Here is a 15837-nt window from a genome sequence, read left to right on the forward strand (position 1 = left end):
CGACCGTTTAAACTGGGTGTATTTAAACAACACATTACCCTTGAGATGTGCTAACACAGACAGAAGCAGGCCTGCTGAGAAAGAGAGAGACAGCTGGTCCTGTTGCAGAGAGAGAGAGAGAGAGACCACTGGTCTTGCTGTAGAGAGGCAGACGGATGGCAGCGTGCAGGAATATTGAATGGGCGGGATATCGTGGCAGACATGCCAGTCAGCAGAGCAGTACGGTGCCAAGCAGGGAGAGACAGGGTCTAACGGGCATCTGCAGGGCACTGCCAGAGCCTCAGTGGCGCAGCTAGCAGGTGTTGAACAGTGACTGAGACTTGTGAGGTTCACAGGTGCTGAGTCTCTAAGTGGCAATAGTGTCGAAAACAGCCTAGATTTTCTGAACTGTTCTAAAAAAAGATCTGGCAGCGATTCGTGGAATGGGGCCTTAAGCAAAAGTAATAAAAAAGAATTTTGAATAATTATAGCAGTGTTGTAACATGATTAATACAGCGTGACCTTCTACGGATGCAGATACCCATACAGAACCCTGACGATCTCACCTTTTTTCCCAACCTTTAAACACCAATACGTTCACCATTCTATGCATCAAATACGTCCAGGTGAACCTCTAACGCGTACAACCGGTCTCTGGTGCCCAGGTGAGCAATACTCACGCCTCTCCGCATCCATGATGCCCGCATCTAAGGTCTAATACCATGTTAAACAAGTTGTCCTGGAAACCAGATCTCTCTTGTCAAATTAATTATCAATAGAGCCCTACTATAAGATAATCTATATGAATATTTTAGAAAGGAGCCTTGGTTAGTTTAGTTTTGAAACCATGCCAGCACAGACTGTCGAGTATCATCTGACAGGTGCTGCAGATGTGGTGGATGACTGACAGGTGAAGACACGTTCTCACCTTGCACTGAACTCAGTGCAGCTGAACACGCTGTTTAATAAAAGATGCTGGTACGCTGAACATAATGCCGGGACAAAGGGCATAAAAACACAGAAAAGGTGGTGAAAACTTCTCAACAGACTGAAAAAGTCAAGTGTGAATGATTATAAAGAGGCATAACCCAAGAGGAGCCAATAAAGAAAATAGATTGTCACGAGCGTTATCGGCACTAAAAGTGACAGTGGCATATTGTGCTACCTACAGTTGTGCTTGAAAATTCACCAGCGCAACTCCAGGAGGACACTGAGCAGCAAGGGAGTGGCTGAAAGGAAACCACTTCTCACCAAAAACAACGCAGCTGCCCATCTGCAGTGCGCTAAAGATCGCATGGACGAGCCTGAAGGCTGATGGCAAAATGCTTTGTGAACAGATGAGACCAATATAGAACTTTCTGGTTAAAATGAGAAGTATTATATTTGGAGAAAGGAAAACCCTGCATTCCAGCATATGAACCTTAAACCGCATCTTTGAAGCATGGTGGTAATATGTCCCATACGTGAAATGTGGTGGTAGTGTCATGGGCTATGGGCCTGTTTTGCTGGATCTGAGCCAAGACAGTTTGTCATCATTGATGGAACAAAAACAATTCTGAATTATACCAATGAGCTTTTAAGAAAAATGTCAGGACATCTGTATGTGAACGGAATCTAGAGAGGAAGTGGGTCACGCAGCAAGACAGCAACCCTACACGCAGACACACGCACAAATCGTTCTAACAAAGAACCCGTAGAAGAATAAAGTTAATGTTTTGGAATGGCCCAAGTCCTTAATCCAAGACCTTAATCTAAGACCTTAATCTAAGACCTTAATCCAACAGAACTGCTGTGAAAGGACCAGAAGTGAACAGTTCATGTGATGAAACCCACCAGCATCCTGTTGTTTCGGAGGAAATGGGTCAAAGATCCTCCAATCGACATGCCAGACTGATCAACGACATACCAGACTGATCAACGGTTACCAGTAACGATTAGCTGCAGTTGTAGCTGGCTGGGGGCCGGTCAGGGATGGAATACTGACATTACAGTATACAGTATACATTACATAACAGCAGGACTACAGAGTGCACCTATATATGCAGGCATTTCACTGACGGAGTGAATGTACCGTACTGTAAGTGCACAAAGCTGTAAAAGGGGTCAAAACTCCTGCTGTATCCTTGGGCCCTTTCCTCATCTATATTCTTTACTTTAGCACTTATTCTAATACGTGGACGATGCCTTATTTATGCTTGTCAGCTGGTAATAAATAATAAATAATGACTACGAAAGAGCTGCGCATAGAAACAAGTTACACTTACTCAGTTCAACTCAGCAGCACTGACGAGTTAAATGTAAAGTGACTGTCACGGTGTACTGCTGCCATCTAGTGTTCAATTTAAAATAAAGTCATCGTCTCAGATATAGCGAAGGCCCTCAGAATTATGCGGGATTGTATTTAAAATCTGTGCTCCTTTTCGCTATCTTATCTTCAAAACCGAGGGGAACAGTTTATCTAAAGACAACGGCAATGAAGACAATTAAACTGACAACGTGGTTGGTGTTATAGAATATCACAGAGGCGTTGGTCAGGTCAATATTGTCAGTTCTTCTTTTAGGTTCAAGTAAACTGTCACCCTCAGCGACAACGGAGCCCTTACGAAATAAAAACCACACGTGTCCATTTACTGTTCTTCTGCATTCTACTAAATAACAAGAATAATATAAAGCATTATTGCAAGGTTTATTTTTAAATGCCCACATGAATGAATTAAGTCAAAATAAACCATATTTAGCATTTTAATGCAATTTTAATGTAAAAGTTGTACAAAGTCAAAAACTAAAATAACACAAAAGGGGAAATGACTGATATATGGTCTTTCGTTGAAAGGGCTCATTTAGAAAAGGATGGACGTATTTTAAAATATATATATATAAAAAAAACATTTTATATCATAAACCTTTTTTTTCGATAGAACTTTTGTTATGCATTTCAAGTCGCATTCTCACGCAATACGCACAACACAAAAATAATTCAATTTCATATCAGCTGCTAAGAGATGGCAAGATTACGGACGTTTTGTTCTGTACCGTTCCGCGGCCCGCGTGTCCCGCAGCGGACCTCCGCTAGCCACGTACCGGACTACAACTCCCTCCGTCCCACGCATCGCGCTCACGCCCCAGCCCCGTCGACACCTTTATCGATCGGTCTTGATAAAGTATCGCCGCGCTTTCAGTGCGCGAGTACCGAGCGTTTGCTACGTTTGCCCGGTTTTCTCGTTGCGCTTGCCCGCTCCCCGTGGCCGCGTGTGCCTTTCCGGTTTTGATCTTCCTACCGGTACTACGGCTGTCGTGTGGATTTGCCGTCTTGCGCTCTCCGGTTCAGACCCTCTTCCGGTTACTTACGACGACTGCGGATTACCACGCGGAGAATAAAGACGCGTCAAAGGCCCGCGAGCGTCTGACCCGCTGCGTCATGTCACGGCTACTCTCCGAAAGGCTTCTTTGATAAACACCGTTGTAAAACTACAGTTGAAAGGACAAGTTTCGGTTCTTAAAGCTATTTTACAATTAGTATTATAAGATATATGAACCAATAGACATGATCTTTGGTAATCTTGTGTAATCCTGAGGAAACACTGGAGACACGGTAGACTAGATCTCTCCACACTAACACTGCAATGCTAGTTTATTAACCCCCAAAATTAATGCGTCTAAAAACAAAATAGAATGTAATATAGCACATTTTGGTAGTGATTTTTAGATAAATGACAGTACTGAAGAGTTCCAAGTTTTAGGAAATAATTGTAAAGCAGTCCTGTTAAATTCCTTCTGCTACACGGGGTGTGTAATATCTACTTGTGCTGTTTAAAAGGTTTAACGCGTGTTTATGAGTAGTTCCTTCAAAAGCTTTGGCTGAGTCACAGAACCGGTCAGTCCACTCCAACTGTGGTATTCAGTGTACAGACGTTCCAGCTGATTTTCAAAAACAGACTCGCCACCTCTCATTACGCAGGTGTGTGTGGCGAAAAGAAAGTGTGTTGTGACCGCTCCGTCAGAGCTCGACGGTCCGGACACGTCCATGGGGTGAGCCTGGCTCACGGCCGTGCAGACACTCAGACTTCTTCACCAGACTTCCACAGCAAGACCAGTGATCCTTTCCTGGGTGACCTTTATGGCCATGACCACAGCCCTGGAACCCTCCTACACACACACACACACACACACGCACGCACACACACACACACACGCACACACACAATACAAACAATATATGCAGTGATATGTTCAGAAGAATACAGCAGATCATCAGATCAAATTCCAGCTCACGTTCCCTGTTGGGGGAGATACCTGGCATGGTGCCCGGGCAGCCACACTGCGCCTCTTTAGCGCCCTTGCTGGAGCAGAATGAGCAGCAGTGGAAGATTCCGTGGTGACGCCGGAACTTGGGCCGGACTGTCAGCGAGAACGGCGAGCCCTGCAGAGGAAGCACAGCGGGAGTCACGTCCACTGCCGGCACCTCGTCTCCGCGCGCCGACGGGTGCACGTACGCTACCTTGACGTGCTGAGCTTTCACACACACCCACACCGAGTAGGACCCAGACACCTCGGGCAGGTAAGAGACGGCATACGAACCGTCACCGTTGTCCACCACTGTCGCATCCACCCTGCTGTAATGAACCAAAACCGGCACCAGGGAGAGGTCAGCGCAGGTCTGTCACTCAAACACAACTATGACTTTAATAAGAAGTTTATCAGTTTATTGTTAAGTGGAGAGAAAACCCACTCACACGCTGACTGGGTGATTGCTAAAATGCTACTACTGTTAGAAAGACAAAGCGCACCTCTGCAGGCCCATTAGAACGCAGAGGGTTTAAACCCGAAGCGTATGTGGAATGTTCCGCACAGATCTCGGAAACATCCGGGCCCTGATCCAAATATCCAGGCCCTGGCTCAATTATCCAGGCCCTGGACATTACTAGGCTAAGTGGTGCTGGTAACCTCTGGCACAGGGGGACACACACAACACTCACCAGTCTTTCTGCTCTGTGTGAACTACGCTGACGAGGACAGCATCTCCTCCTGTACCCATCAGCTCTCCTGCGGAGTCCTTGCAGATCAGTGTGAACTCTCCCCTTTGGCCCTCCGCCCCCTGCTGGACACCTGTAGGTAATACAGCCCTGAGCAGAGCACATGGGGGCAGACCAATCTACAGAGTTGTAGAAGGAGAAAACGCCAACAGGCTTTCATTTGATCACTGCAACACCTTACAGAGCAAGAACGACCAAAAAAGGTATTCCTGCTCTCACTGTCTAACTGGCATCAAGGTTAAAGGTAAACACAGTCTGTATAAGAACTGACCTATGGCCTACGACCTATGTGACATATTTAGCCTTTACAGCTGCAGCTGACCTCAGACACGCAGCCTGACAGGCTGCTCACAGCACAGCATGTGACTTCATGGCGCCTGACACATTTGTTAATGAACTGGGGCTAGATGCACACACAAACCACACACAACTCCTTTAAAGCAAGTGAAGGCACCCAACTCTGTCGATGCCGACATGAACTCACTTCACCCATTGCAAAAAGGGAGGCGCTACAGCTGGACTCCACACGTTCGTGGCACCACAGAATCATCTGTCTAGGCACGTGGGTAAACAGAGTATCCAGGAACCAGAGACATTCTGTAGAAATATCTGAGAAAAGGGCTCAGTTTAATCACCTGTATATTAAACAGCTGGCATCACACATGGGTGCGATACAGAGCATCAGAAGGCATCACAACACAACTCCTCTCAGTGTCCACAATCACAGGAATACAAACGTCTTTAAATACATCAAGTCTGCAACTTGCAGTGCCTTTACAATCTTACATTTCCCAAAGGAGAAGTGTTACAGGACTGCTGTGTATCTTATACCCTAACCCCTAAACTCTAACCCTAACCCCTAAACCCTAAACTGTAGCCCTAGCTTGAAAGACTGAAATAATAAACCCTAGCAGTTAGCCAACTAGACACACAAGTTTCTCTTAATAGTGTTGGTGACTGAATGCTTGCAGGCATGCCAGGACTTGGTAAGGGAGTGGAAAACAAAGCCCACTGATGCTGCCATGGAAACCAGTAACATCAGCATCATCATCCAACATCCAACCGGAGGGCTCTCGCTTGGAAGAATCTGGTTTGGACCAAATCCATATGAGAGTCTGAAAGTGTGTGAGTAAAGCGCACTCTAGCGGTGATGAAAGTGTGTAAAGCGCACTCTATTGACGATGGTGTGCATGGCCTTGCGAAAGCACAGACTGCCTGCACGATCCCAGCAACGTTCCTCTTTAGGACTTTAGTAAATCCCTCCTACCACAAAGTAAGTCTACTGCTCCCAAACTCTTTCCTTTCAGGTAAACGTAAAACCTCGCTGATGTAAACAAACTGAGCAGTGCTGCTGATCACACGCCAGGGACCGTCCCCTGCAAAGGAACACGTGACATTTTAAAGTTAGTGCCGACTCGTCTCTTTAACCCTTGTGCTCACCTTCTCCCTGGACGACGCATTTGCTGGGGTCTGTCGTCTTGGCATGGAGGACCCCCACCATGGGGAAGCCCTCCACCTGACCCGCGCATCGCTGTGGCAAAAAACAGATGCCGCTCCCGTCGTCGTGGGCCACCGTGTCCGGCTGGGGGTCGTAACCGGACTCCAGCAGGGTAATTAGCCTCCTCACGGTGATGCCCTTGGCGTCGAGTATCTCGGCCTCTGAGCCGCACGTGAGCAGGCGCTCAGCGAAGTCCACAGCACCGCCGGTGTCGGCCAGGGACTGCAGCAGCTGCGCCCTCTGCAGGTGGAGCTGGTTGCTGCGCTGGAGCCGCAGGTCCTCCAAGGCGCGCAACAGCGAGCTGCAGTGCGCCTCCACGGCGGTGGCATAGCCTTGCGCAAACGCCCGTATCTCGCTCGCCAGCATCTTGGCGTGCCTCTGCAGGGCGCCCTGGGACGTGTCCACGCGCCTCAGAGCCTCCTCCAGGCGGCCAAGGCGAGGACGCAGGCTCCCGGAGACCAGTGCCCGGATACGATCGCCATGGTGATTGATGACGTCGTGGGTGGGGCGGCACCGGTGTTCCCGGTGGAACGCTGCAGCGCACTCTCGGCAAACTGGCAGGTCACAGGGCTCACAGAAGAGCCGTAACTCCTGGCCCGCGTGCACAGAGCACAGGACAGGCCTAGAGAGATGTCCCTGTGCCTTCAGATCCTCCAGGCTGTGGATGGAGTGGCTGGACGTCCTCTTTTGTCTCCTGCAGAGGACAGTAACGTTATATGAATGTTATGGGATGTCCGTGTAATGAAAAAGCAGGACGAGCAAAGCAAACGTGGCACTCACTCCTTTATAGTAAGCACAACACTCGCACACCACACCTTCAGGCCAACGCAGCATTCGGTGCAAATTATGATTTAAGCAGGTCAAAAATCCCAGGCATGTCATTTTCTCATCATACTGACCTGTGCGCCTGACTACAGAACTTGCAGAGGTTGACGGAGCACACCTCGCAACGCTGGCCTGCCTCCCCGTCGCTGCACAAGTCGCACGACACGCTGCTCTCGATGAGGAGGGTCTCCATGAAAACCTCGTCGAGGGCGAGGTGGTCTGTGGTGAGGCTGTCCACGCCGGATGATGGCAGGTCTACCTCCGAATCGCACTCAGGACACAGAACCGTCACAGAGTTGCGGTCTCCCGCGAGACCCTCGGCTCCCAGCGGCGTGCTCTTACCGTCAACCTTCGGTGCAGAAAACGGCTCGATCTGCCGAATACAGTCGGCGCAAAACGTGTGGAGACAAGGGAGAAGTTTGGGCTCTCGGAACATGCGACTGCAGACGCTGCAAACCGCCCTGGACTTGCTGACGCGGCCGTTACTCTGAATCGAGGTTTGTTTCATTTCGGATTTTTTCATGGTTTCGTGAGTAAATTCCTCGCCACAAAACAACACTGTAGCATTAATCATGTCAATCTGCATCAACACTGTAACATTAATCTCGTCACTCTGTATCGACACTAACGTTAATGCCGTCAATCTGTATCGACACTGTAACGGTAATCTTGTGAATCTGTATCGACACGGTAGCGTTAATCTCCTAACTCTGTATCGACACTGTAACGGTAATCTTGTGAATCTGTATCGACACGGTAGCGTTAATCTCCAAACTCTGTATCGACACGGTAGCGTTAATCTCCAAACTCTGTATCGACACGGTAGCGTAAACCTCGTCACTCCGTATCGCTGCCCCTCACGTAGCAGCACGTCGGGTGCCACACAGGCGAACGTTCAGGGTCCCGCAGGCGCCGCAACACCGTCGAGCGCGCCGGAGTTCCGCTCCGCGTCAGCGTGCCGCCTGCTCGGTTCCAGGCGCGCGCCCGCCGAGATGCTCGTGCCCGTTCCTGTAAACGCCTTGAAACTTCTCCGACCTCGCGCGCACTTTCTGCAACTCTTCGGAAGTTCACGCTCAGTGACGTCGGAGAACTTTTTGCTTACGGTCCAATCGGCAGACGAGGAAAAGACGAGGAAAAGACGAGGAAAGACGAGGAAAGACGAGGAAAGACGGGACGCGGGGGAGTGTCTCCATCTACTGGCCACAACGAGGATCGAGTCCCAAAACCAAAAACAACTCTGAAGGCAACAGAATGAACGTTTGAGACGTTTATTTGTTTACTGTCGAAAACATACGCGTTTCACAGAGTCGGTATGACTGAGAAACATAGGAAAGCAGGCACTAAAATAACCTCACCATACCAGCATGCAGAGAAGGATGGTGGCTGCACAATGTGGCGGCACTGGCAACGTCCTGGGCGATGAGCTAAAGAGAAAAGACGTGTGTGCCGAAACGCCTTCACCTGTAGAACGAAAACAGCAGAGGACGCTGGCTCATTTTTCTTGAATCTCTCTTTGATTGGCCTTTGCGGGTCAATTAGTTTGTCTTCCACAAAATGATCTGTCTTACAGGTAAAATTCTCCGACACAGCCACCGTTTTGAGTAATACTGAGTATTTTTGTTTTACAGTTGCTATGGTCAACACAGTATCATTTAATACCCACGGGCTAGGTAATATAATATGTTCAATAACGTGTATAAATGTTTTTGTTGTGGCTGAGTACTCTTTTTATATATATATATATATATATTTGTCTTATAATTCACTTATATCTGCTAGTGCATGCAGGACACATACCTGTAACTGTGGCCTCCGAGACGGCCTGGACGAGATGGTTCTGAATGATGCAGGTGTACGTCTCATTCGGTGCCACTGGGTGTTGCAGGCTGCTCACCACTTGAACGGTGCCGTCTGAAGAGTTGTTAAACTGGGTGACACCGGCAAGCCGCTCACCGTCCGGGTCGAGCCACGTGACGCTGGGTCTGGGCAGCCATCTCGGAGCTTCAGCCCGCAGGCTTTTGTTTGCTGTTGTGATGGCAGGAGCCGAGAATGCTGCACACAGAGCACAGAGCACGCTGACCGACTTCGGCGGCTGTGCCTCACCGAGGAATACTTTTATGGAAATAGTGGAGGACATTTGAGCCCTTGCAACGAAAAACCATATATCAGCTATTTCCCCCGTTTTGTGTAATGAGTTTTCATTTTGATGTTGTACAACCTTTACATTAAAATTACATTTAAATGCGAAATAGGCTTTATTTAGATGTGGGCGTTTAAAAATAAAATAATGCGTTATCTTATCATTTTTATTTTGTAGAATGCGCAGGAACAGTAAATGGACACGTGTGGTTTTTCGTTGCAAGCGTTCACGTATGTCCGAGTTCCTTACCGCCCACACTGAGGTGAATGCGGACTGTTCCGGAGACCCCGGGTGCGCTCACAACGCACCTGTACACACCATCATCCTCCATCGTCACCCTCCTCAGGAGGAGGGAAGCGTTTCCCGTAGCGATAACATCTGGGAACAGCTGGGCCCTGTTTTGGAACTGTGAATTCTGATCCTTTAACTGTGGTGCGTTATTCTGGTACTGATACACCACCCCAGAAAGTCTTTCTTTAGTCCAGGTAATTAACACGTTGCCTGCAGGACCTTTTCCAGTGTTGCTTTGGAAGGTGCAGTCCAAGACCACATCCTGTCCCAGGTTCCCTACAGGAAAGCCATTTTTTGTCTCCACAATTCCCTGGGACACTTGGAACCACAAACAAATGCAAGTAAATTAACCCTATTATCAAAAAGGTAAGAGACTTAGAGACACAGGAAGACAGATCAACACAGCACATCCACGGATGGTAAGTTACATCAGTATCTGTTGAACTGCATGGCTTACCTGAAAATGCGATGGCCAGAAGGAGAATTAATAATGCAGCAATTACAAAAATAAGGACAATCATACTGCACCAGCACATATGGAAACAAAAACAGTCAGATAAATAATTATATATATATATATATATATATATATATATATATATATATATATATATATATATATATATATATAATTATTATTTATATATATATATATATATATATATATATATATATATATATATATATATATATATATATAATATATATATAATATGAAGAAGACTCTACATGAGTAACTGCAGTGTAGTACAACAGAGTTTTCAGAGAAACAGGACGTTTTGGACAGAGGTCCTTCATCAGCAGTGTAAGCAAAGTGTTTCTGAGAAGGACCTCTGGAAACTCTGTGTACTTTACCACAAATTTTAAAATCTCTCTCTCTCTCTCTCTCTATATATATATATATATATATATATATATATATATATATATATATATATATATATATATATATATATATATATATATATATATATATATAAAATGGTTATGGGGTTAATGACTATACACTGCTGAAAATATTTAAGTAAGCATGATTACAGTGAGCTTTCCTGAGGTACCTCCAAAAGATGATTTGTCCAAATGAAGCCATACTGAAGTCTCCTGCCAATTGTTTGCTACAGTAGCGATGAACCGGTCAGTGGATTTCCCATTTCTGAACGCTGCCCACCAAGGTACCCGCCACTCACAGTGGAGCCTCGGCCGTCTGAGGCTCCAGTGCGTGGAGCCGCTCAGTTAATCTCTCCCTGAGGTACGAGAGCGGTGCACGATCCCTCTGTCAATATTGTCCAAGGCGTGTACCAGCATTACCGATACGTTTCCGTGAAATTGCTGTCTACTTTTAAACACTCACAACTGTAAGAGATTTTTAAAATAAAATCCATAAAACAGCGCAAACGTTCTTGCCAATAGACAGTGAATATGCAAGAAAATTGTTTTTTTTAATTACATATACACATATCTATATGTTACACATAAGGTACAGTATATTGTATTTTGTAGAGTCTAATTAGCAAAATTGACTAAAAAGTTTAAGGGAATGATATTTACATTTAATAAAATAATAGAGAACTCAGGATGGCTGTTTGAAAATCAATTACCAGAACTAAGGAAAGAAAGTAAAGAATGTCCAAGCGGGGGAACGTTTTTGTTTCATTTTTTAGACCGAGGGTAGCTAGCTCAGGTTGCCTAGGTGTTGGTATTGGGTAGCTCACATTGTCTAGGTGTTGGTATTGGGTAGCTCACATTGTCTAGGTGTTGGTGTTGGGTAGTTCACATTGCCTAGGTGTTGGTGTTGGGTAGTTCACATTGCCTAGGTGTTGGTGTTGGGTAGTTCACATTGCCTAGGTGTTGGTGTTGGGTAGCTCACTTTGCCTAGGTGTTGGTGTTAGGTAGCTCATGTTGCTGAAGTGTTGGTGCTTTGTGTTTGTTATTTTGGCCTGGCCAGTTCCTGATGTGATTTCCTGAGGTGTATGGACTCAGTTCATCTCTACCTGCCACACTATGCTCAAGAAAATGTGTCTCATTAAGAATTATCCATTGCTAATGTTGATGATAATTCCCCTCTGAGACAGTATGCTTTGCTTCTTAATCTTAAAACATTTTGAGGAAAAAAGGGTTTATTTAGTTGAAAACTCTAGCTCTAGCCCTTGGTGTTCAACCTATTTGCTCGTTCCCAATTCAGATGAAACACTCTGCAGGTTGGTCTGGGGTGCTGTCTACCCATTAGATGACAAATTCTAATCTTTCAGTGCTTTTCCAGCATCCAAGACAAAAGAGAGCTTTGAGGTTTTACAGGATGAGGAACTTCTCGGATGTGGTATTGGGCCTTGCAGATCTGCTCCGTGGCTTCGTGACTTGTGTGTGGTGCCCTGTTCATCAGTGTCTGGTGCAGTATTATGTTGTGCCATGCTACTGTACTGTGTGCTCTAATTTCAACTCTGTGGATTTTCAGGTTTGAGGGAGAAGCCAGTGGCACTGTGAAAGGTGTCATTTTGCTTCCACGTGATATCTAAGATGAAAAACCACCGTACCTGTTTCTTTTTATAAGAAATCCAGCACCATCACATTAAGTACAACACCATAAAGAAAGGAGCACTGACCCTTTGTTAGCCCTTCAATGCTGTTGAAGGCCCAGTTCAGAACCAGTCACATGTGCGTGTCCAATACAAACCAGTGGCCCATGCACTGGTCTCTGACAAACCAAGGTTTTCATTTGAAGATTGTGCATCAGAAGGGTTTGGAAAACGTTGCAGACACACTTAAATTCATCAGAAGGGTTTGGAAAACGTTGCAGACACACTTAAATTATTATAGACACATTGTTACATTATTACAAATACGCTGTTACATTATTACAGACAAATTGTTACATTATTACAGATACTGTTACATTATGACAGACACTGATAATTTAACTGTGTCTGTAATAATGTAACAGGGTATCTGTAATACATTATTACAGACACACTTAATAGAGATACACTGTTACATTCTTACAGACACGTTGTCTTTTTGCCACTCTTAAAGAATTGCAAGCCTCACATTTTCTTTGAAGAGTGTTACAAGCACGAGTGTGTGTAGGGCATGTGTTCACAGCAGATATCATCCATTCCTGCTTCATGCTTTCCTGGTTCTCACTGAATAATTACAAGCTCTTGGTTCCTTTAAAAGAAGCAATGAAAACAGACCGAGAAGCCCTGTTGATTTTGCACCTGCCTTTTGACTTGGTTCCTTGGTAAACGTGTGTGTGTGTGTGTGTGTGTGTGTGTGTGTGTATGTGTGTACATATGCATATATATATATATATATACACACATACATACATATACATTTTATATATATAAATAAAAGTGTGGGTTTGCTCAAGCTAAGAGTAACACGACTTGGCAAACAGGTAGGGTACATACAGGTGGGACTTCTAGATGCTCAGCTCATTGCCATCCCACATATTCCCACAGTCTTGCCTGGCCGCAATTTGCGAAGGTTCCTCGGTATGGCTGGGTACTACGGTGGGTTCCTCGGTATGGCTGGGTACTACGGTGGGTTCCTCGGTATGGCTGGGTACTACGGTGGGTACTACGGTGGGTACTACGGTGGGTACTACGGTGGGTACTACGGTGGGTACTACGGTGGGTACTACGGTGGGTTCTACGGTGGGTTCTACGGTGGGTACTACGGCTACTGTTGTACCCATCACCTCTTTACTTTACTTTTCCAAGTCTATTATTTGGATGTCTGATTGTCAACCTCCTGTGTTTTGACTGTATAAATGCCGGCCCTCCTGCCTTTTGACTGTATAAATGCCGGCCCTCCTGCCTTTTGACTGTATAAATGCCGGCCCTCCTGCCTTTTGACTGTATAAATGCCGGCCCTCCTGCCTTTTGACTGTATAAATGCTGTCCCTGTGTGCGTTTTGACCGTGTGAACAGGGTCCTTCTTGTGTGATGGCCCCGTGTTCGCAGTGTTGGATTTCTCCAGTATTCGGTGCCGGTGTTGTGTGGGCTGGTGATGGTTTGCTGCGAGATGATGCATTTGGAATCCACCACCCTGCTGTTTCCCTCACATTCAACAAGCTTCAGGTAAGACACACACCCCTACTGGTTCAAGTGAGACACAAACACACACACCCCTACTGGTTCAGGTGAGACACACACATCTACTGGTTCAGGTGACACACACACACACACACACACACCTACTGGTTCAGGTGAGACACAAATACATGCGCGCACACACACACACACACACACACACACACCTACTGGCTCAGGCGACACACACACGCACACCCCTACTAGTTCAGGTGAGACACACACCTATTAGTTCAGGTGAGACACACACACCTACTGGTTCAGGTGACACACACACACACACACACATATATACACACACACACCTACTGGCTGAGGTGAGACACACACGCACACACTTACTAGTTCAGGTGAGACACACACATCTACTGGTTCAGGTGACACACACACACACACACACACACACACCTACTGGTTCAGGTGAGACACACGCACACACACACACACACCCCACTACTGGTTCAGGTGACTCTCTCACACACACACCCACACACACACACCTACTGGTTCAGGTGAGACACACACACACACACCACTACTGGTTCAGGTGAGACACACACACACACATACCTACTGGTTCAGGTGAGACGCACACACACCCACACACACACACACACACACCTACTGGCTCAGGTGAGACGCGCACACACCCACCTACTGGCTCAAGTGAAACACACACACACACACACACACACACCTACTGGCTCAGGTGAGACACACACACACCCCTACTAGTTCAGGTGAGACACACGCACACCGCTACTGGTTCAGGTGAGACACAGACACACACCGCTACTGGTTCAGGTGAGACACAAATACATGCACACACACACCTACTGGTTCAGGTGAGACGCACACACACACACACACACACGCACACACACACCTACTGGTTCATGTGAGACACACGCCCACCGCTACTGGTTCAGGTGAGACACAGACACACACACACACACACACACACACACACACACACACACACACACACCTACTGGTTCAGGTGAGACGCACACACACACACCTACTGGCTCAAGTGAGACACACACACACCCCTACTGGTTCAGGTGAGACACAAACACACACCTACTGGTTCAGGTGAGACGCGCACACACCCACCTACTGGCTCAAGTGAAACACACACACACACACACCTACTGGCTCAGGTGAGACACACACACACCCCTACTAGTTCAGGTGAGACACACGCACACCGCTACTGGTTCAGGTGAGACACAGACACACACCGCTACTGGTTCAGGTGAGACACAGACACACACCGCTACTGGTTCAGGTGAGACAGACACACACCGCTACTGGTTCAGGTGAGACACAGACACACACACACACACACACCTACTGGTTCAGGTGAGACGCACACACACACACCTACTGGTTCAGGTGAGACGCGAACACACACACACACACACCTACTAATTCAGGTGAGATACACGCACACCGCTACTGGTTCAGGTGAGACACAGACACACACCGCTACTGGTTCAGGTGAGACAGACACACACCGCTACTGGTTCAGGTGAGACACAGACACACACCGCTACTGGTTCAGGTGAGACACAAATACATGCACACACACACACACACACACCGGTTCAGGTGAGACGCACGCACACACACACCTACTGGTTCATGTGAGACACACACACACACACACACACACACACACACATCTACTGGTTCAGGTGAGACGCACACACACACACACACCTCTACTGGTTCAGGTGAGACGCACACACACACACACACACACCTCTACTGGTTCATGTGAGACGCACACACACACACACACACTGCTACTGGTTCAGGTGAGACACAAATACATACACACACACACACACACACACACACACCCACCTACTGGCTCAGGTGAGACACACACACACCCCTACTGGTTCAGGTGAGACACAAATACATACACACACACACACACCTACTGGTTCAGGTGAGACACACACACACACC

The 15837-nt window shown here is 46.9% G+C and overlaps 2 protein-coding genes across 5 annotated transcripts; both read right to left on the reverse strand.

Annotated features, from left to right (window-relative positions):
• Positions 1-3572: 3572 nt before the first annotated feature.
• trim45 (tripartite motif containing 45) lies at positions 3573-8339 on the reverse strand. Of its 4 annotated transcripts, XM_027026589.3 has the most exons (6): positions 7410-8321; positions 6453-7204; positions 4956-5085; positions 4478-4592; positions 4273-4399; positions 3573-4125 (listed from the first exon to the last, which is right to left on the reverse strand). In XM_027026589.3, the coding sequence occupies exons 1-6, from the start codon at positions 7919-7921 to the stop codon at positions 3977-3979; spliced, it is 1785 nt and encodes a 594-aa protein (XP_026882390.3). In that variant the 5' UTR covers positions 7922-8321; the 3' UTR covers positions 3573-3976. The 4 variants fall into 4 exon arrangements, with proteins under 4 accessions (XP_026882390.3, XP_081577044.1, XP_081577045.1 ...); XM_081720918.1 differs by having other exon boundaries at positions 4273-4592; positions 7410-8323; XM_081720919.1 differs by lacking the exons at positions 3573-4125; positions 4273-4399 and having other exon boundaries at positions 4535-4592; positions 4956-5131; positions 7410-8329.
• Positions 8340-8615: 276 nt separating this feature from the next.
• Positions 8616-11067, reverse strand: vtcn1 (V-set domain containing T cell activation inhibitor 1). Its single transcript, XM_027026598.3, has 5 exons — positions 10825-11067; positions 10224-10288; positions 9725-10084; positions 9133-9387; positions 8616-8796 (listed from the first exon to the last, which is right to left on the reverse strand). Exons 1-5 carry the CDS (start codon positions 10854-10856, stop codon positions 8687-8689), a joined length of 822 nt encoding a protein of 273 aa, XP_026882399.2. The 5' UTR covers positions 10857-11067; the 3' UTR covers positions 8616-8686.
• Between the last annotated feature and the right edge of the window lie 4770 nt (positions 11068-15837).

Source organism: Electrophorus electricus, chromosome 9 (assembly GCF_041902795.1).
Source record: "Electrophorus electricus isolate QZ-2024a chromosome 9, ASM4190279v1, whole genome shotgun sequence".
Lineage (NCBI taxonomy): Eukaryota > Metazoa > Chordata > Actinopteri > Gymnotiformes > Gymnotidae > Electrophorus > Electrophorus electricus.